At 58.9% G+C, this 21655-nt stretch overlaps 1 protein-coding gene across 5 annotated transcripts; it reads left to right on the forward strand.

Annotated features, from left to right (window-relative positions):
* Window positions 1–518: 518 nt before the first annotated feature.
* Window positions 519–21312, forward strand: STX1A (syntaxin 1A). Of its 5 annotated transcripts, none has more exons than XM_055292909.2 (10): window positions 519–625; window positions 11420–11497; window positions 11854–11953; window positions 15287–15361; window positions 16088–16161; window positions 16255–16363; window positions 16723–16796; window positions 17562–17699; window positions 19681–19791; window positions 20034–21312. In XM_055292909.2, the coding sequence occupies exons 1-10, from the start codon at window positions 596–598 to the stop codon at window positions 20109–20111; spliced, it is 867 nt and encodes a 288-aa protein (XP_055148884.1). In that variant the 5' UTR covers window positions 519–595; the 3' UTR covers window positions 20112–21312. The 5 variants fall into 5 exon arrangements, with proteins under 5 accessions (XP_055148884.1, XP_055148885.1, XP_055148888.1 ...); XM_055292910.2 differs by having other exon boundaries at window positions 20037–21312; XM_055292913.2 differs by having other exon boundaries at window positions 19727–19791.
* The last annotated feature ends 343 nt before the right edge of the window (window positions 21313–21655 follow it).

The following is a 21655-nucleotide window of genomic DNA, read 5'->3' on the forward strand; positions in this document are numbered from 1 at the left end:
CTGGAAGCCGGGCACGGTGGCTCACGCCTGTAATCGCAGAGCTTTGGGAGGAGGGAGGATCGCTTGAGGCCAGGAGTTCGAGACCAGCCTGAGTAACATAGCAAGACCCTGTCTCTACGAAATATTTGAAAATTATTCAGGAGTAGTGGTGAGCAACTGTAGTCCCAGCCACCCAGGAGACTGAGGAGGGAGGATTGCCTGAGCCCAGGAGCTCAAGGCTGCAGTGAGCTATGATTGCACCACTGCACTCCAGGCTGGGCGACAGAGCGAGACCTTGTCTCCAAAAATAATAAATAAAAAACGAGACAGGGCTGGGGCAGAGGAGGCGGCAGGATCTCTGGGGACCCACCCCCGGGAGCGATCACGCGTGCGGAACGTCCAGGACGAGACCCCAGGGCTTCGACCCCCACGGGGCCGCTCGTGCGGGGTGGGGCGGGGTCTGGGCGGGGTCTGGGCGGGGCCCGGGAGGGGTGGGGCGGGGCTGGGGTCCCGGGGGCCGGGGCGGGGCCGGGCTGGCGCTGCGCAGCCGCGGGGCGGCCGTCGCGCATGCGGGGCTCACACGGCTGCAGCCGGCGCTGCTGCCACTCCCGGGAGCATGAAGGACCGAACCCAGGAGCTCCGCACGGTGAGTCCGGCCCCAGCGCGCGGCCGCCCACCGCCGGCCGCCCGCGCCAACGCGCCGGACACTTCCCGCCCGGCTCCCGCGGCCAGGAGGGCGGCCGCTCCTGCGCCCCCAGCCGTGGCTGAAGGGAGCGGGGCGAGCCAGGGACCTCGACCCCCCTCCGGGTTCCGCCCCTCGGACCCACTCGGGGTCACGGGCTCGCGTGAGCTCAGCCGCGCTGATACGTGGACGCTCGGCTGGAGTCCGGGGTCCTGGATAAACTTTTCGGGGCCCCCTTGATTTGGGGGGTTCGGAGGGTATGATGGGGTTTCGGTGGCGGGACCTCTTCCCCCTCCCGCAGAGCAGGCCCTGTCTCTGGCCCCCCCACTGTCCCTCGTCTCTGACCTCCCGTCCCCCCCCTCGGTGTAGACAGACGAGGGGACCGCGGTGGGAACCTCCTTGGTGTAGACAGACGAGGGGACCGCGGTGGGCCGGTGCCGGTCCCCTGCGCGGGGCCCCGCTGCGGGGCGCGCTGCGGAAAACTGGCCGTCGGGTGGGGGCGGCCTCCTCGGGCCGCTCTGGTCACCTGTGGCTCCCATCACCTGTGGCTCCCCCTCTGCTCGGCCGCAGTAGGGATCCACTGCCCGCCCCAGGTCTGGGGTGGGGGGGGGCGTCACACCCGCCCCCGGTCCACCTGTCCACCTTCGGGCTTCTGGGCAGCCCTGGCTGGCGTTTCCAGACCCTTCAGGGTTCCTTGCGACTTGGATCTATTTTTCCACCTGTATCTGGGAAACCCCTGGGGTGTGGCTCCTGGGGCGGGGTTTGGGGGGAGTAGGAGGATGCACAAACGTTCTGAGTCAGAGCCCACCCTCTCCCAGCCCAGAGACCCCTGCAGCCTGTATGGGTCCCCTTCCCCTGGCCTCTGCCCTTAGGGATGAGAAGCCCAGGAGGATGGTGACCAGGAGTGGAGGACAGTGACGGAAATGAAGCCTCCCTGGGTGTGTCGGGGGGGTGGGGATCAAGGCTGAAGACTAGATTGAGTCTCATCTGGTCATCTGGTCCCCTGGCTGGCCACCTGGCTGGCAGCCCTGCCTGCTGATCCCTGGGAGTACCCCCAACCCCGCGCCCTCGGCTAGGATCTAGAACCCTAAGGTCCCCTCCTATGGAAAATGTCAAGTGTCCTTTGGGCGTTTGACCCCATGGCTTGTCTTCTCGACCCAGAGGCTCCCTGAGTTGGAGGCCTGTCTGCCCCATTATGTCATGGTTGCCTCCTGGGCATCCTGGAACCGGGACCTGGGCTCCCTGCCTTCATCTCCCCCACTTGCTCTGGCACCACGGCCTCCACTTTGCCTCCAGACCTGTTATTCCTGGCCCAGCGCCCGGCCCCTGGTGTAAACCCCATGAGGTTTCAAAGGAAGAAGATGGTCCCTCAAGTCGCATATGGGCTCTAAACACTTCCCCCGCGGCCCCTGTGGTTGCCCTCAAGTTTCCTGAGCTCCGTTGAGTCAGAATGAGTGTTTTTCTGGTGATGGATGGCTGTGTGGTGTAATGTGCTGATGTTTAGGTGCCTGGTAGGTTACCTGAGGGTATGTGTGGGAACCAAGTGGTCAGGGGAACCATGGGCCCTTACACAGGATAATAGCCTCTGGCATGCCAGCCTTCATCCCCCTGGCTGAAGGGGAAACTGAGGCACAAAGGAGACGTGGCTTGCCTGCTAGAGGGAGGGGTGGTAGAAAAGGGCTTTGCCTCATCCCTGAAGATAGTCAGACTCAGGTCTGGCTGACACTGGGGGACAGCCAGTGGAGCTGGGGTTGTGAAGCGTTTGAACCCAGATCTTTTTGCTCTGATGCCTGTCTCTGTTACTACCTCCTCGTCCCCTGATTAGATGGTGAAGCCAGGCTTTGCTTTGAATGGTCTGAGGCTTCCGCTCCAGACGCCCCCACCCTCCCCACACAAGGCATTCAGAGCCCAGGGAGGCTGTACCCATTGCTGGGTGGCCATGCCCAGGGAGGGCTTTCTAGCAGACAGGAGGACGGCTGGCAGGCAGGAGCCCACACGGGGTGGGGTGAGACAGTCTTGGTGGGGCCGCCATTCCCACAGGCTGCTTTCCCTCTAGACCTGGGGTTCCCATCTGTGAAGTGGGGATGAGAAAGCCTAGAATTCAGTTTCTTGGGCGAGAAGTGGGGCCACAGGTCTCCTGACTCCAGCTCCACATTTGTAGGAGGCCTGAAGCCCCAGGAGTCAGAATTTTCAGCCCAGAATCCCCAGGAAGGAAGAGGCCAGTACTGGCTGAGCTGGACTGGGCTGGACTGGGCTAGACTGGGCTGGACTGGAGCGGGCTGGGCTGGGCTGGGCTGAACAGAGATGGTGCTGGGGACAGCGGCTGTGCACAGCTCCCAGCCCTCCCTCCCTCCCTCTTCCTCCTCCTCCTCCCTCTTCTTTCTCCTTCTCCCCCACCCAACGCCACCACATTTGGAAGGAGGCGAAGGGAGCTTATTTATAAAAGTCACACTTGGGGAAGGAGCTGGCGCATTTCCTCACTCTGCAGGCCCGGCCCAGCCCTCCAGCCTTCTCCAGCTGCCAACTCTCCCTCTGCAGATGGGGAGTGAAGGGGGTCACTGGGGACTAGCCAGGGGGCCTCAACACTGTCGCAGGCCCTCAGAGATCAGAAAGGCCACTTGCAGGTTACAGGTGACAAAGAGAGACCGAAGACAGGGCCAGGGTCACACAGCCAGGGAAAGACTTTTGGGTTAGAGCATCTCCAGGGAGCCCCACTCGGGCTGTAGCTGCCTCCTCCCCTCAACTCAGAGACTCCCTGATTTTCTTCCTGGGGACTTTGCAGAGCTGACCTTTCTCCCTGGGCCCAGAACGGTGTTTGCCTATGTGCCAGGTCATGTGGGACAGACACATGGGACCTGTTGCAGGAGGCTGAAGACGTAGCAAGGAGGGAGAGTTGGAGCAGCACAATCCTGGAAGGCTTCCTGGAAGAAGAGACCCTGGGATAGCCCAGGAGCAGGAGCTGGATTTGAATAGGAGGAGAGAGGGTGATCCAAAGGAGGGGACAGCTTAGTGAAGGCAGAGAGATTGGAATGCTCAACCAGGAGAGAATAGCAGGTGGTCCTGACAGCTGGTGTCTGTGGCCCCCTGAAGTGCCTTGAGGTCTAGACTGGGGTCCAACTCACCGGAGCAGTCCAGGCAGGCCTGGATGGGAAGGCCCAGGGCCCTGCTTTGCCCACCAGTTTCCCCTTCTCTCTTTCGTTGCTGGGAAGAGTCTGGCGGTTGGGTGGCAACGCCGGGCAGGTTCATCCTTAATCTCCCTCTGCTCACTTCCTCATCTGCAAAATGGAGCCAGTGTTACCTGCCTTGCAGAGTGGCAGGCACGGGGGTGTAAGAACAGGAGCCAGACAGGGCTCACCCGATCCTTCCTCCCATTACCTCCCAGAGGTTTCCCACCATGAACGATGCATTTGGGTACATTTTCATCTGGGGTGCAGATGGAATGGCCTCCCGGGACCATCTAGTTCAACCTCCTATCTTACAGATCAGAAAACAGGTCCAGAAAGGGCCGGGTGTTTGTCTGAGGTCACGCAGCCTGTGGGGGCAGAGCCTGGCCCCTTCCATGGCCTGAAGCTGCCTCCCTGAGCCACTCTGGGGCCCTGTGAAGGGGCAGGCTCTGCAGGGCGGGGACCTGGTGTACACAGAGCTGGAGGCTGGGGACAGGGTGAGGAGGCTCAGATTGCACAGCCGTCTTTCCTGCAGACCCAGCTTGGCCTCTCGCACACCCCTAACTCAGCTCCGGGCCTCTCTGCACTAGTGATATTGACTTTGATTAGTCATTTAAAAGAAGAAGGGAAAAAAATAGCCCTCGAGGCAGACAACAGCCACTGTGCTCAGCAGTGATGAATCAACCTTGCCGGCCTGATGGCTTCCCCTGGGACAGGCCTGGAGGCTGCCTGGCCTCTGCGCCTCTTGGAGGAGTGAGACTGTTACCTCCAGGAAGGTGTCCTGGAATCCTGGAGTCTCAGCTAGGAGAGACCACCAGGGCTGCCCCGCCTCTGCCAGGGGAAGCTCAGGGCATCTAGCCCCCCATGGTTCCAGCAGGGTCTGGTCTTTCTAGCAGTCTCCATGCTAGGGAGGTAAGGAAGCACTCCCTCCCAGCCTTCCTGGTTGGAGGTGGTGTTTTTTGTTGGTTTTTTTTTTTAGACGGAGTCTCGCACTGTCACCAGGCTGGAGTGCAGTGGTGCCATCTCGGCTCACTGCAGCCTCCACCTCCTGGGTTCAAGTGATTCTCCTTCCTCAGCCTCCTGAGTAGCTGAGACTACAGGTGCACATCACCATGCCCGGCTAACTTTTGTATTTTTAGTAGCGACGGGGTTTCACCATGTTGGCCAGGATGGCCTCGATCTCTTGACCTCCTGATCTGCCCGCCTCGGCCTCCCAAAGTGCTGGGATTACAAGTGTAAGCCACCACACCCAGCCAATTTTTTTTTTTTTTTAGACGGAGTCTCGTTCTGTCACCCAGGCTGGAGTGCAGTGGCACAATCTCGGCTCACTGCAACCTCCACCTCCCAGGTTCAAGTGATTCTCCTGCCTCACCCTCCCGAGTAGCTGGGATTACAGGCATGCACCACCACATCGGCTAATTTTTGTATTTTTAGTAGAGATGGGGTTTTGCCATGTTGACCAGGCTGGTCTTGAACTGCTAACCTCAGGTGATCCACCCACCTTGGCCTCCCAAAGTGCTGGGATTAAGGCATGAGCCACTGCACCCGGCTACCCCTATAAATTCTGATTCAGTCTCTTTGGGGTGGATCCCTGGAAGCCGTTTTTTTTTGTGTTTTTTTTTTTTAATCCCCCCAAAGGATTCTGGTGCTCGCCCAGCTTTGAGAACTGCTGAATGCAGAATAAAAAAAACACCAGGATGTTAGCTAGGCTTGAGGGCTCACACCTGCAGTACCAACTACTTGGGGGGCTGAGGTGGGAAGACTGCTTGAGCTCAGGAGTTTGAGACCAGCCTGAGCAACATAGTGAGACTACCATCTCTACAAAAATTTAAAATTAGCCAGGTGTGGTGGCAGGCGCCTGTAATCCCAGCCACTCTGGAGGCTGAGGCTGGAGGATTGCTTGAGCCTGGGAGATCAAGGCTGCAGTGAGCTATGATCTTGCCACTACACTCCAGTCTGGACAACAAAGCGAGATTCTTGTTTCAAAAAAAATAAATAAATAAAAATAAGAGCTAGCCGGGTGCGGTGGCTCACGCCTGTAATCCTAGCACTTTGGGAGGCCGAGGCGGGTGGATCATGAGGTCAGGAGATCAAGACCATGGTGAAACCCCGTCTCTACTAAAAATACAAAAAATTAGCCGGGCGCGGTGGCGGGCGCCTGTAGTCCCAGCTACTCCGGAGGCTGAGACAGGAGAATGGCGTGAACCCGGGAGGCGGAGCTTGCAGTGAGCCAAGATCGCGCCACTGCACTCCAGCCTGGGTGACAGAGCGAGACTCTGTCTCAGAAAAAAAAAAAAATAAGAGCTAGGCGCACTGGCTCATGCCTGTAATCCTAGCACTTTGGGAGGCTGAGGCAGGCGGATCACCTGAGGTCAGGAATTCAAGACCAGCCTGGCCTGTAACATGGTGAAACCCCGTCTCTACTAAAAATATAAAAACTAGCCGAGTGTGATGCGGGTGCCTGTAATCCCAGCTACCCGGGAGGCTGAGGCAGGAGAATCGCTTGAACCTGGGAGGCGGAGCTTGCAGTGAGCTGAGATTGCGCCACTGCGCTCCAGCCTGGGCAACAGAGCGAGACTCTGCCTCAAAAAAAAAAAAAAAAAAAAAAAGTGCCAGGACAAATTGGATGTTGGTTGGATGGGAGAAGAGGAGGAAGATGGCAGATGTCCTAGGTTTCCGGCTTGGGGTTCTGTGCTAGGCAGTTCAGAGGAGGGGGCTCTGGCAAAACAGGTGGAGCCTGGTTTTGGCCAGGAGGCAGGCAAGGTGCCCGTATGATATCTGGGCACATCCGTCCATAAGACACTTGGGCCTTTGAGTTTGTGCCCCACAGTTCCAGCTGCCACCTGCACAGTGAAGGTTTCCAAGTCCCCAACTCCAATCCAGCCCCCTCTCCAGAGCTGTGACTGCCACTCAGAAAGCATTGGTAGATCCCCAAGGGAGCTGGGCCCTAATTATTCCACAGAAATCTGTGTGTCCACTTTTGTTTTTTTGAGACAGGATCTTGTTCTGCACACCTAAGGAGTGCAATGGCACGATCATAGCTCACTGCAGCCTCGACCTCCAGGGCTCAAGCAATCCTCCCATCTCAGCCTCCTGAGTAGCTGTGATTACAGATGCATGGCACCACGCCCAGCTAATTTTTGTTGTTTTCGGTAGAGATGGGGTCTTACTATGTTGCCCTGGCTGGTCTCAAACTCCTGGACTCAAGTAATCCTCCCACCTCAGCCTCCCAAAGTGCTGAGATTACCGGCGTGAGCCATCGTGCCTGGCCACTTTATGTATACAATGCCCACCCTGGCCAGCCCAAGACACCAGGAAGACAGCATGCCAGGGTAGCCACATCACCTAGTTACATTTTGGTCAAGAGTGTGTCTGGGCTGGGAAACAGAGGAGGTAAGGGTGGCAGTGGGGCTCTGCCATCCCACGTCCTTATCAGTTTATTCCGTGTCCAATGAGAACTGATTACGTGTCTGAGTTAATCTGGAGGACATCTCTAGAATGTTGCCACCAGGCTCTGGCTTGGATGTGGATGAGGGTGCAGGGGGCAACAGAGTCAGGAGCCATCAGAATCCCACAAACTGAAATAAGCATTGGAACAAATTAAGAAATGAAACAGGAAAAAGGTCCTTCACTCGAACCCCAAATCCACTCCACAGACAGTGGTTGGGAAGGGCTTGGGGCTTTTCTTGACAGGAAATGCTACATGATCACTTATCTGATTCCTGGCTGTATTAATAGAGGTAGATCATATAGAAAGAGGGAGGGGATGGGCCAGATCTTTGGCATTGCCCAGACCACAGTCAGCAGATTCAATTTGTGTGCTGTATGACAGGAGACAGAGGCACAGTGGAACAACTCTTGGGCAGGGGCTGTAATTTGGGGTCCCTGGGAAGGATCTGAAAGGGAAGGAATACTTGAGAAGAAAAATCTAGGGAGGATGTGGATGCCGCCTTCAGGTCTATAGCAGGGGTACCCCAGGGAGAGGGCACCCACAGGTTCTTTATGGCCTGGAACCAAACCACAGGAAAGAGAAGGACTCTAACAGTTGGGGCTGCCCGAGATGGGCAGAGCTGTTTGGGGAAGCTAGTGAGCTCACCGTCACAGGAGGTATGCAAGCTGAGGCTGGAAGCTGAAGCCAGGGGGACTTTTCAGGTCCCTTAGGGCCTGAGAGTTTTCAGCCATGGCTCCAATAGGAATGTGAATGGTGTGTGGAAAAACGAGGTGCAAGATACTGATCTGGGGGGGCAGGGAGGCTTCTGGAAGGAGGTGGCATCGAGGAAGAAGGGAATGTCACCTTCATGGAATCAGCATCCTGGGTAGAGGGATGTGCCTGGGGGAAACTTGGGGGCAGAGGGTGAATTGTAGGGCCAGGAACGGGTTGTAGGTATGGTGGAGTGGGGTCTGATCCCAGGGGAGGGCAGCGGGATAAAGAGCAGAGCTGGGGGTGAAAATTCCCAAGAACGAAGAAGTAGGAGGACGTGGGAGGAAAGGCCCCCTTGGCCCATCCCCTCTAGGTTTTGCTTGGAGCTGTGGCTGGTTTCACCATGCCTCAGAGGTCAGGCCCTCAGCCCCCCGACTGGCTTTGGGGCCAATCTCAATGCCACCTCCAGGGTAGACTTGACCTGGGTGCCCCCATCAGACCCTGGCCCTGATCTCCCTTTCCCCAGCCCTACCCTCATAGACAGAGGGTCCAGAGGAGGATGAGGGCATCTCTCCTCCCAGCCCTTCTGTTAGAGAAGCTTCCTGGTCCAGCCTTCAGCCTTTTGGGAAGGTAGCAGGTCAGAGCTGGCCGGATGCCGGGAGAAGATCTGCCCCCATTACACAGATGGGCAAGCTGAGGTCAAGAGAGGCAACAGACAGGTGCCAGGGGTCTCTGAGGGCAGGACAGGGGTTCGGTGGGGCCGGCAGTGACTCTTGTCTCTGGCCACGGGAAAGGAGCTGGAGAACTCTCCATCCACCCTTTGTCATCTACCCTGATCCTCTGAGCACCAGGGCAGAGAGGGCAGGACACTGAATGGCAGGAGCTCCTGGGGCCACTTCCCAACCTGGCAGCCAGCCCAGGAGGAGGAACTGGGCTCCTCCTGGCAGTGCTCTGCCTCAGTTTCCCTAGGGAGGGCTCCTCTGACTCAACTCCTAGGCTTGTCACGGTCTAAAAGCGTGAAAACGGCTCCTGGATTTTCTGTGTCTGTGGAGAGCTTGGTGGGGGAGGGGGTACCACCTGGTGACAGCCACAGGCACTCGGTGGGGAGTGGGAAAGAGAATTTATTTTAGCTGCTGGGGAGGTGGTGTGATATCTTAAAGAGAGGAGGCCCCTCTGAGCCGCCTCTATCAAAGCTCCTAACTACCCCCTCTCCCGATGAGTCCCCACTTTGATGGGGTAATGTGAGCCCCTCACAGAACATGCTCAGGCCGGGCGTGGTGGCTCACACCTGTACTCCCAGCACTTTGGGAAGCCAAGGTGGGAAGATCACTTGAGCCCAAGAGTTTGAGACCAGACTGGGCAACATAGTTTGACCCTGTCTCTACAAAAAAAAAAAAAAAAATCAAAAAGTAGCTAGGTGTGGTGGCATGCATCTGTATTCCCAGCTTCTTGGGAGGCTGAAGTGAAAGGATGGCTTGAGCCTGGGAGGTCGAGGCTACAGTGAGTTATGATTGTGCCACTGCACTCCAGCCTGGGTGACAGAGCAAGACCCTGTCTCAATCAATCAATCAGTCTCAATCAGTCCATCCATCAATCAAACAAACATAGGTGCCCTGCTTCCCCACTTTTTCTCAGCCCACCCTCCATGCAGCCAGGTGTCACTGTCCCCATTTCACAGAAGAGTAAACAGAGCCAGAGGGGTCAAGGCCCAGCCTGATGAGTCCCATCAGTTCTCTCAGCCCCTCAATCTCCACCTGCCTCCGTCCTAACGAGAGAGCACCGAGGTGGGGTCAGTGCTGAGCCAGGCAGTGCCGCTCCCATGAGGCACTGAGAAATGAGGTGGGAACAAGACTAGATGCAGTGATTCATGCCTGTAATCTCAGCACTTTGGGAGGCCGAGGCAGGCGGATCACCTGAGGTTAGGAGTTCGAGACCAGCCTGGCCAACATAGTGAAACCCGTCTCTACTAAAAATACAAAAATTAGCTGGGCATAGTGGCGTGCACCTGTAATCCCAGCTACTCGGGAGGCTGAGGCAGGAGAATTGCTTGAACCTAGGAAGTGGAGGTTGCAGTGAGCCAAGATCACACCACTGCACTCCAGCCTAGGTGAAAGTGCGAGACTCTCTCAAAAAATAAAAATAAAAATAAAAAATAAAAGAGGTGGGAACAAGCCCCGAGCCCCAGAGACGTCAGTCTCTGCTCCAGGGTGGCCACCCTGGATATCCTTGCCTTGGCTGCAGAGAGAGGCCTGGCCTTGCCAGCAGTGTGGGCTGACCCTGGCCAACTCACGGTATGAGGCAGACAGTAATGATTGTGTGCAGCATGCCGGGAAGTCAGAAGTATAATTACCCCTGCCCCACGATGGGGGTGGCTTTTGTACAGCTGCTCCTGGGACAGTAGAGTGGGGCCTGCACCTGTGGCTGAGGCCTAAGGCAGGACCCGAGCCAAGTGGCAACATGACTGTCCCCTCGTGCCTGCTGGGTCCAGGTCTGGAGACTGGAAGGAGGCAGACCGAGTTCCATTGGCAAGACCGACAGGGAGACCAAGTGCAGTGGCTCACACCTACAATCCCAGCGCTTTGGAAGGCTGAGGCAGGAGGATCGCTTGAGGCCAGGAGTTCAAGACCAGCCTGGGCAACACAGTGAGACCCCGTCTCTACAAAAATAAAACTGAAATTTAAAAACTGTTTTTAAAAAAGACTGACAGGAGATTCCTAAGAGATCTGATCCATGCCACCTCGGGGCTGGGGTTTAGTGGTGCCCAGGCCTGGGACACAACGGGCAGGTCTCCCCTTACAGGGCCCACTCTGGAAAGGGAGCTTGGGACCTCTGGGCTCCACCTGAATTAAAACCACTGGAGCCAGGCATGGTTGTGGAAACCTATAATTCCAGCTACTCGGGAGGCTGAGTTAGGAGGATCACTTGAGCCCAGGTGTTCAAGGCTGCAGTGAGCTGTGATTGCACCCCTGCACTCCAGCCTGGGTGACACAGCAAGACCTCAACTCTACAAATGTGTGTATGTGTTTGTGTGTGTGTGTGTAAACCACAGGGCCAGGACAGTAGAAAATGCACTTTCCAGGCAGCTGTCCTAGGGGCCTAGGGGACCCAGAGGGCCCAGACAGAGCGGCTGGCCCCAGGCTCACTTGCCTCCCCAGCTGCAGGGAGGGGGCAGGCAGATAGGCGAGGGAGGAAGTCCCTGGCCCAGAGGCTGAGACTTGGCCTTGACACCAGTGTATCAGGCAAGGTTCCTCTCTCTGTGCCGGGCCCCCAGTGGTCCTCCAGATCTTACTGTGGCTGGGAGCGGAGGGCACAGCCAGGCCTGTTCTTGTCCCTGCCCAGAGGCCCCCAGGGAGAGGGGGAGGGGCAGGGCCCTGGTGCTGTACCCTGGGCACCTGCATGTGTACAGGTGTGTCCTGTACATACATCCGCTCATGTATGCACAACCCTGCACAGGCCAAGGACAGCGATGATGATGATGATGTCGCTGTCACCGTGGACCGAGACCGCTTCATGGATGAGTTCTTTGAGCAGGTGGGAGCCAGCACACCCCACCCTTCCCACACACTGGCAGACCTTGGGGGGCCACTCTCGCCTCTGAGCCAGGTTCAGGGCTCTTTCACACCTGCACCTGGCTCAGCAGCTCCGGGGCGCCAACGAATGAACCGTTTTGAGGGTGAATAGATGGAAGCTCAGAGCGGAGCTAAATCTGGGATCACACTCCTCCCCATCTGGGTCTGGAAGGATGCACCCCTACTGCACCCCAGCACCCAAAGCCTGGCCCATCCTCCCCCTGAGCCCTGACCGCAGCCCTACTCTGGGCCATCCCTGGGCCCCAGAAGCCTCCTCCCCCGATTTCCTCCTCCTGACCACCCGGCCTTGGTCCGCAGGTGGAGGAGATTCGAGGCTTCATTGACAAGATTGCAGAGAACGTGGAGGAGGTGAAGCGGAAGCACAGTGCCATCCTGGCATCCCCCAACCCCGATGAGAGTGAGTGTGTGGGGTGGGGGACAGGTTTCAGGCCCCACAATCCTCCGGAAGGGGCTGCTGCCAGGGAGGCCTCACGGGACCTCTGCAGCCTTCATGGCTGGTGGGCTTAGGTGTGCCTGGGCGGGCCAGGGTCGGGAGGGTTTCACGAGAAGCCTTGGGAAATGCAGCTGTCCCCGGCTTGGAATTGGGGGGTCAGTACCCAGCATCCCAGGCCGGCCAGACCAGGTCTCCATGAAGACTTGGGTGATGGGAGAGGCGATCAGCCCCGCCCTTCCCAGGTGAACTGGCTTTTTTTTTTTTTTTTTTTTTTTTGAGATAGAGTCTTGCTCTGTCGCCAGGCTGGGGTGCAATGGCACAATCTCAGCTCACTGCCACCTCTGCCTTCCAGGTTTAAGTGATTCCCCTGCCTCAGCCTCCCAAGTAGCTGGGATTACAAGCACGCGCCACCATGCCCGACTAATTTTTTGTATTTTAGTAGAGATGGGGTTTCACCATGTTGGCCAAGATGGTCTTGATCTCCTGACCTCGTGATCCACCTGCTTTGGCCTCCCAAAGTGCTGGGATTAGAGGCATGAGCCACCACGCCCGGCCGAACTGGCTTTTTTCTTTTTTTTTTTTTTTCGAGACGGAGTCTTGCTCCGTTACCCAGGCTGGAGTGCAGTGGCGCCATCTTGGCCCACTGCAACCTCTGCCTCCCAGGTTCAAGCACTTCTCCTACCTCAGCCTCCCGAGTAGCTGGGATTACAGGCATGCGCCACAACGCCCGGCTAATATTTGGTATTTTTAGTAGAGACGGGGTTTCTCCATGTTGGTCAGGCTGGTCTCGAACTCCCAACCCCAGGTGATCCGCCCGCCTCAGCCTCCCAAAGTGCTGGGATTACAGGTGTGAGCCCCCGCGCCCAGCTCCAAGAAGGTGTTTTTTTCATTTCGAACTGGCTTTTTTCTAAGGCAACTGGGCTGGCTGCAGCCCTGGGCTTTTGGGAGCGAGGGAAGGAAGGAGGGAAGGAGGAAGCTGTCTGTGATCAATAGGAAGGCCCCTTAGTCCAGCCCCGCCCCTCCCCTCGCCTCCCAGGGGAGCAGATGGCAGCTCTGAGGCGTCAGCGCTGTGGGAGGGCAAGCTGGCCAAGCAGGCAGAGCTTCCGGAAGGAGCTGGCAGCCCTGGCACCTGGCCATGTGGCACCCCGGGGCGGGCATTCTCAGGGCTCCAGGAAGTCACCCCTCTCCCGCCACACTGGGAGCGTGTATGTCAGGCTCGCACTCCGTCCCCAGACAGGTCCCCCTGACCTGGTCCTCACGTTCCTGTTGAGATGTTGGTTACTACACTGAGAGATGCCAGGCTGATGGGATAGGTGCCCTCCCCTGGAGGGGGGCTCACCCTGAGCCCCAGGGATGCAGCCGTCAGGTGTTTGAGGGAGGCAAGCCCTGGCCACCCAGGTGCCCGGAGTCAGATTTTCTTCTCACCTCCACCACAGCCTCCCGGTCTATGACCCCTCACCCCCAAGCCCACTGGCATCTTCAAGAACCCAGAGTAAATCTTTCCACAGCCCCAAAGTGTGCATGAACCCAGGTCAGTGCCACAGCAACTAAGCCAGTGCCCCGCCCTCAGAAGGCAAAATGGGTCAGGTGGGAGCAGGGTGGACTGCCTCAGGAAGGGCAGGAGGGAGAGAGGGACGCCCAGGGCTCACCACGCTGCGCTCCTCGCCTGAGAGATTTGTTGGATGGCAGCATGAGACGGATGTCTGTGTGCCCAGAGGTATCTGGGTCACCGTGTGTCCCTCTGTGGGCTGTTCCTGCTCAGGGTCAGGAGGTGGCTGATTGTGGGGTGGGGACGGAGGGCTCTAAAGAGCAGGGGAGTGGGTCTCTCACTGCTGGCAGGTGGGGCGGGCATGGGGCAGCAGAGCTGTCTGCTCCACACCTTGGGCTCCTACAGGCCACCTTCGGCACCATCTCCTGCTGCGGTGTCATGCACAGTCATAGGGACCGGTTCTGAGTCACCACCCATGAGCTGAGCAGTCGAGACCTGGCGGAGTCCCAGGCTCTCGCTAAGAGGAGGGGGCTCATGTTGGGCGTTCTAGGGCACAAGCGGCACAGAGTTAAGGAGAAGTCTCAAGGAAAGATGGCAATGAGTGGGGGGCTCTCCCGGGCAAGGCAGGCTCTGCCTCCTCTGGGGGCTGCCATCCGGCCTGGGCTATTTTGGGTCTGAGCAAAAGAGGCTGAGACGTCAGAGCAGCTGGTAACCGACTTTTCCTTTGTTCCTACGGATGAGGCGCCCTCCTCCGCGCCTTGGAACCCCCCCTTCCCCGCTCCACCTCACTGCATTCCACTTGGGAGGTGACCCCATCCGGGGCCTTCCTGATAGACCACTCTCAACACCCCTCCCTGTCCCCTCTAGGACAAACCCCAGCCCCAGGGGCAAGCAGAGGGGCGGGTGGGAAGGTGATAGCCAGAGCTCAGTCCCAGCTTCTCCCGGGGCAGAGTCCTGGGGGTGTCCTGAGACTGGGGTGTTGCCAGGAGCACCCCCAGGGGAGGCAGCTGTCTTGTCCCACTTTTCCATCCAGCTCCTCTCAGGCAGGGGGGCAAGCTGGGCACCCCCATGACCTCTGCCAGCTTTAGGGAGATGGTTCTAGTTGGAACAAGGGCCGCAAAACACTATGCCACCACCTTCATCCAATTTAACCAGGGCCCCAGCTACCTGCTACGGCCAGGGCCAACTGTGCCCACCTCTTTGGACCTGAGGGCCCACATCAGCGCCCACCCAGGCCATCCACCTCTTGCCCCCTTCCGCCCGCCAGGTACTTAGCACCCAGGGAGGCGCAGCTTTGTGGGAACAGCAAAGTCTGCCCCACCCAGAGTGTTTGAGCATACGACTCAGGGAGTGTGGGGTGGTCCCCTGTGAGCCCCCTGGCTGGCTGCGTACCCTCCTGAGCCACCAGGTAACACCAGGTGAGCCCGCACCGCCCTCCCCCCCCACCTTCAACTCCAGCAAGTATCAAGTCACTGTTCCCGGCGCCAACTCCAGCATCGCCAGCTGCTCCACAATTACTTCTGCCTTAAATTTAGACCCATCTGTTATCTCCAGGGGGTGGGGGCGCCGGCAAAGGAGGAAGGGAGGCTCCTCTGAAGACAGCACAAGAGGGGGTGAAGCTGCAGCTGGTGCAGCCCTGGCCCAGAATTGGGGGAGGGGGGCGGGAAAGCAGAGCCTTAGCCAGGGGAACAGGGGAGAACCGGGATCTTCCCAGAGCCTCCCACTGGCCCCCTGTGCTGGAGGCTGAGCCTGCACGTCAGTCCCGGTGGAGCCTAGGGGGCCTACCCCCACCCTTTCTACTTCCCCAGAGACGAAGGAGGAGCTGGAAGAACTCATGTCCGACATAAAGAAGACAGCAAACAAAGTTCGTTCCAAGTTAAAGAGTGAGTCAGGCTTGTCTGGGGGTGGGTGGGGGGCATTCTAGGCCTACTTCCTCTGGGGAGCCCATGGGGTTTTGCTCGCCCTGAGGGGGTGCGCCGGATCTTGCTTTCCTTTCTGAGGGTGGCATCATGTGCCCATTCACTCAACAGCTACTTGGCAAGGCCCATTGGTGCCAGACTCTGGGCTGGGCCCAGGGACACACCCGCCCGAGGCTTTGTCGAGGGAGGGCTCCACTCTGGATGGGCACTGCCCCTCATCTCTGCTAAAGAGGGTTGAAGAAGTGGCTAGTACTTCCTGGTCTCGTGCAGAAGCCCTGTATGCTGGGTGAACAGACACGTACACCCCATGAGTGCCAAGGCCTCGGGGCCACATGCCCTGCAGGAGGGGCCATCTGGCTGTCCCTGCTGTGGGCATGGTCCCTCGTACACAGCCTCTCTGAGCAGAAAAGGAGCGGTACCCAGGCATAGGGTGGCCGGAGCTACCAGACCTCACACACACGCAGAGCTTGGAGTAGGTGTGTATTTACACACGTGCACACACCACACAGCCTCACAGCTGGAAGAGCCTCTGTAGGCCCCTGCTCCATCGGTGCCTGGCACTGACCCCACCAGCCACAGGCCACACACATACCCTAGGGGATGTGAGGAGGTGGATAGATGCCGGGTGTGCGGGTAGGGGACGGAGTTGAAGGGGGCTGGTTATGACTCAGCAGCCACCTGTGCCCCCAGGCATCGAGCAGTCCATTGAGCAAGAGGAAGGCCTGAACCGCTCCTCCGCTGACCTGAGGATCCGGAAGACACAGGTGTGGCCACGGAGTCTAGGGTGGGCGGGCACCTGAGTCTCTGGGTCGGTCCCCACGGGGCCTGACCCCTGCACCTCCATCTCGGGCCCCCAGCACTCCACGCTGTCCAGAAAGTTTGTGGAGGTCATGTCGGAGTACAACGCCACGCAGTCCGACTACCGCGAGCGCTGCAAGGGGCGCATCCAGAGGCAGCTGGAGATCAGTGAGCTGGGGGTGGGGCTTGGGGCGGGGGGCGGGGCCCGAGGCTGCTGCTTAGTTAGGGGCCCGTGGGGCGTGGCTCGAGGCACCTGCTGAGTTAGGGGCCGGAGGGGCGGGGCCTGAGGCTGCTGCTGAGTTAGGGACCGGAGGGGCGGGGCCCGAGGCAGCTGTTGAGTTAGGGGCTGGAGGGGCGGGGTCCTGAGGCGGCTGCTGTGTTAAGGGCCGGCGGGGGCGGGGCCTGAGGCTGCCGCTGAGCTTGGGGCTGGGGGGAGCCCGGGCCTGGGACTGGAGGGGGCGGGGCCCAATGCTGCCCCTGAACTCCCCGGAGAGGGCTGGGCTCAGTGTGACCCCACTCGCTTGCAGCCGGCAGGACCACGACCAGTGAGGAGCTGGAGGACATGCTGGAGAGTGGGAACCCCGCCATCTTTGCCTCCGGGGTGAGTGTAGGCCCCATCCCTCCGGCCATGACCCCCTCACCATGTTCCCCGCGTCCATGACCCCGGGTCTGGACAGTATTTGGACACAGACCCCTTGTAAGGCAGGTTTTAGGGAAGGAAGAGTCCCAGAGAGGGGAAAACACCAGGCTGAGGTCACATAAATGTCGGCGGCAAAGGTGGACTCAAGACCCCTGTCTCCTGATGCCTCCCAATTGGACCCACTTTCGCCGGCGGCCAGCGGCTCCTCCTCTTATCCGTGGGCCCTTTTCCTCTCGTGGAGGACATTTGGCCATCTCTGTGTTCACGTGAAGCCGGGCAGGGGTGCTCCCTGAAGGACATGGCACACAGGTGTTCGAGGCAGGCTTGGGACTGTGAGTTCCAGGAGAGAGGGGAGGAGCAGTCACATTCAATGTGGGGGAAGGGACGGGAGAAAGGCAGTTCCAGGCCTGGGTCCACGGGGCAGTCAACTTCGGCTCTGCAAAATGCTGGTGATAAGGACTGTCACTGAGCACTCGCTCTGTGGCCAGCACAGGTGGAAGGTGTCACTAGCCCCAGGTTACAGGTAGGAGATTGGCTTGCAGAGAAATTAGGTAACAGCTAGCATGTGGCAGAGCCAGGTAGCAAGGTGGGGAAGGCTGCGGCTTGGGAGGAAGCCTCGGGCCCCCTTCCAGAGCAGCTCTGCCCACCCCAAACGCCCTCCCCCTCGGCCCTCTGCCCTGCCCCTCAGCAAGCCTCTGGGTCCCAGCCCCCTGCTCCCACCCCCAGATCATCATGGACTCCAGCATCTCGAAGCAGGCTCTGAGCGAGATTGAGACGCGGCACAGTGAGATCATCAAGCTGGAGAACAGCATTCGTGAGCTACACGACATGTTCATGGACATGGCCATGCTCGTGGAGAGCCAGGTGAGCACTGGGCCCCCATGCCCTCCAATCCAGCCCACACCAGCACCCAGGGCTGCACTAACCTCGCCCTTTCTGCCTGACACGCTGCCCTGCCGGGGAGGGACCAACTTCTCAGGTAACCAATTACCTGCTGTTGAAACTGCCACCAGGGCCCTGGCCACCCGAAGGTCCCTGTCCTCTGCATGGCTCTGCTTGAGCTTCAAGAACCCCAGGCCCTGCATGGCCCCACCCCCTATACCCCACCATCTCTCATTCCTCTACTGTTTCCTCATGGGGCCACTGTGGGCCATGCATTTCCCCAGAGACTGAAGGCATAGCACTGACCAGGACAGCTCAGGGACCTGCTTCCTGGAGTGAATGGCTGTTGGGCAAAAGAGTTGCCTAAGAACAAATGGAAGGTTCTCCAGTGGGGCTCAAACTTGAATGAATCACCTGGAGGACTTGTAAGTTTCCAGGTCCCCGTCCCAGAGACTGGCAGGTGAAGGTCCAGGAAGGTACCTCTCTGACAAGCTCAAGAGTGGTGCCGCCACAACTATGGTTCCAAAATTACACGGAGTAACACCGTGACCACGACGGGGCGGCTGCCTTTGTTGGAGTGGTCAAGGAAGGCCTCTCAGGAGGGGGCATTTGAGCTGATGCCAAAAAAGGGTGAAAAGGAGCCAGCTGTGAAGACTTCGCAGCAGAGATGAAGAGCTGGCCCCAGCAACACTAAGGTCCCAAGCCCAGCAAGACCCAGACTTATTTCGGGAACAGAAAAAGGAGGTCCTTGCTGCTGGGGCACAAGGAGTGGTCGGAGCTGAGATGAAGCTGGAGAGACGAGGTGGACGGGGCCTTGGCAGGCAGTGTGCTGGGGAATTTTCGGTCTCTTCTAGATCGGAGGGGGTTTGGGTTGTTTGTTTTGTTTTAGCAAAAGATGGGATCTTGCTGTGTTGCCCAGGCTGGTCTCAGAACTCCTGGGCTCAAGTGATCCTCCCACCTCAGCCTCCCAAAGTGCTGGGATCATAGATGTGAGCCACAGCACCCAGCCAGGTTGGAATGTTTTAAGTATGGGAGTGATGTGACCTTGGTTAGGAAGTACGGAGGCCGTCAGGAGGCTGTTGCTGCTGCCATCTGGTGAGAAACAGGCCATGGTGACGTGGACGCCAGTGAAGGCAACCGATGGACTTGGAGAGGCAGACACGCCCTAGGAGTCTTGTGGGGCAGTGTCATGGTCAGACTGGCCTCTGGGGGCAGCATGGGACCAGATCACAGGGCTCAAAAGGGCTGTGGGCTGGGCAGGGGGTTCTATTTTTTTTTTTTTTTTGAGACGGAGTCTCGCTCTGTCGCCAGGCTGGAGTGCAGTGGCAGGATTTCAGCTCACTGCAACCTCTGCCTCCCAGGTTCAACCAATTCTCCTGCCTCAGCCTCCCGAGTAGCTGACACTACAGGTGCTCGCCACCACGCCCAGCTAATTTTTGTATTTTTAGTAGAGATGGGGTTTCACCATGTTGGCCAGGATGGTCTCGAACTCCTGACCTCAAGTTCTTAAAGACTGAAGACTCCAGACAGCAGACAGAGCTGGATGGAGCTGTCATGCCTGAGGATGGGGGTGTGGGGAGGCTTACCCGTGGCCACCTCAGGAGCTATGGCCAGGGCAGGCCCAGACTCCAGCATACCCACTCCTGCTCCCACCTTCCTCTGCCTGGCACTCCCACCTTTCTGACAGTGTTCTCTGCATGGTCCCCAACCCTCAGCTGAGACTGCATGGCCAGCTCCACCCCCAGGCTGCTCTGCGGGGAAACGTGGGAGCTGCCTTGGGGAGCCTGCCTGGCGCTCTACACCCCACCCAGGGTACCTGGCCCAGGTGAGAAGCCGTACCCCAACCTCCTCACGCCCCCTTTTTCTCTGTAGCCTCAGGGTGCTTTCCTGAAGTCCTGCCCCGAGCCCCAACCCAACCCTGAGGTGAGGGCCCTCTGGAGCTCGGGTGCCCCCGGCCCCGCAGGGAGAGATGATTGACAGGATCGAGTACAATGTGGAACACGCGGTAGACTATGTGGAGAGGGCCGTGTCTGACACCAAGAAGGCTGTCAAGTACCAGAGCAAGGCGCGCCGGGTCAGTAGCCCAGCCCTGCCCAAGCCCATGCCCCAGCACCCATTAGGGACCCCCAACCATCCCACATCCCTCCCCATCCCACCTCTCCCCCTGCTCTCAGGAGCTCCCCATGACAGCCCCCTCCCAGGCCGTCACCTTCCCCTGCTTGGATCCCCGACTGTCCAGCCCTCAGCCTTTGCCATAGTCCCACCCCACCTGCCGCCACCACTGTCTGAGGCCTCACCTGCCCGCTTCCCATGCAGAAGAAAATCATGATCATCATCTGCTGTGTGATCCTGGGCATCGTCATCGCCTCCACTGTTGGGGGCATCTTCGCCTAGAAGCCACCCAAACTGCCACTCCACTCCAGGTGGGCCACTCCAAGGAGGCCCTGGCTGCTGCCACCTGGCTGGGCTGCCCTCCCAACCCCCGCCTCTGGCTCAGAGCACCCTCCCTCCCGGCTCCCATGCTCCCTCCTCTGCCATGGGCCCTCCGTCCCTGCCCCGTGTCGTGTGCATGATCTCTGTGAGTGTGCGTCTGTACGGAAGAGGCAGAGGGAGGCAGCCAGCGGGGCGTGATGCAGTGTACGCAGCAAGGGGCAGACCCAGGCAGGGCCGCCAGGGTGACACAGGCCACGCTTCCTTGCCTTCAGTAACTCGGTGGGCCTGGGTTCTGCTCTTCCCTGGGGACCCTAACCTCGCCTCCAACTGACCTGCCCCGTCCTCTGGCCTCTCCAGCTGTCCCCACAAGCAGAGCCCTGAGGGGTGGGGACCAGCTGGCCACATGGTGCTGCTTTTCAGGTTAGGGGAGAGGTGGCCCTGAGGGACAGCCCAGCTGAGTCTCAATCACTGATCACTGCCAGGGAGGCTCAGGCTGCCATGGCTCCAGGCTCCCTCCCCTGCTTAGGGGCAAAGTCCATCGGGTCCTGGGCCTCAGCTTCCCTTCCCACATTCCTCCAGCCCCAGGAGCAACCCCTTGGGCTAGGTCTGACCCCAGGTGTCCCTCTGGAAGGGGCTGGCTAGTGCCCCATCATCTCCAGCCACCTCAGCAGCTAGGGAGGCAAAGCAGGCTGCAGTCAGGCCCTCGAGCCAGTGTTGCATGTTTGGGATGGTGGCTCCTGTTGTCTTGCGCTCTGGGAAGTCAGATGTCATTTCAGGCCTGCAGTCTCATCCTGCCCTTGCCATCCCCCCATCGATGTGCCATGTGGGTGTCAGGTGTCCCGGATGCAGTATTTGGCAGCCAGCCGGGGAGGGCTACCTCCTCCTCAACACCTTGGGGCTTCTCATGGGAAATGTGACCCTGCCCCAGGACCCTCTCCCTCGTGGACAGGCAGGGAGATGCATGCGAGTGCATGCAGCAGGGGATGGGGCCGTGTCCGTGTGCCCCACCCTCCCTCGGCTTTACTCCTGCCCAGTGACTGTGACCACTGTCCGTGTTGCCTTCTTGAACAGCGATTCCCCCCAACCCCTTCACCAAAGGTCTTGGTACAACCAGCTGCCCATTTTGTGAAATTTTTATGTAGAATAAACATTTGTATCTGTACCAGGCCTCTGTTCTAGATTTCTTCCCCAGGTCTCCTGGGGGAAAACCTTAGGAGGTTCTCACTATTGCCCAAGCTGGCCTCCCACCTCAGCCTCCCACAGAGCTGGGACCACAGGTTGTGCCTGGCCTGGCTGCTCTAGACTTCTTGCCATCTGCAGTGTCGCAGTCTTAGAACCTGAGGATGAATGAATGAATGTGGCACTAAGAGGAAGGGCTCAGAGGCGAGGATCCCAACTCAGCCTCAACCCCACCCTGGGCCTTCAACTTCCTCAGACCTGTCTCTGGCCATGCAGTGGAGAACATCCAGACCTTATTCCCTGAGAACAGGCCCAGAGGCCATGCT

The sequence above is a fragment of the Symphalangus syndactylus genome, chromosome 9 (assembly GCF_028878055.3).
Source record: "Symphalangus syndactylus isolate Jambi chromosome 9, NHGRI_mSymSyn1-v2.1_pri, whole genome shotgun sequence".
Lineage (NCBI taxonomy): Eukaryota > Metazoa > Chordata > Mammalia > Primates > Hylobatidae > Symphalangus > Symphalangus syndactylus.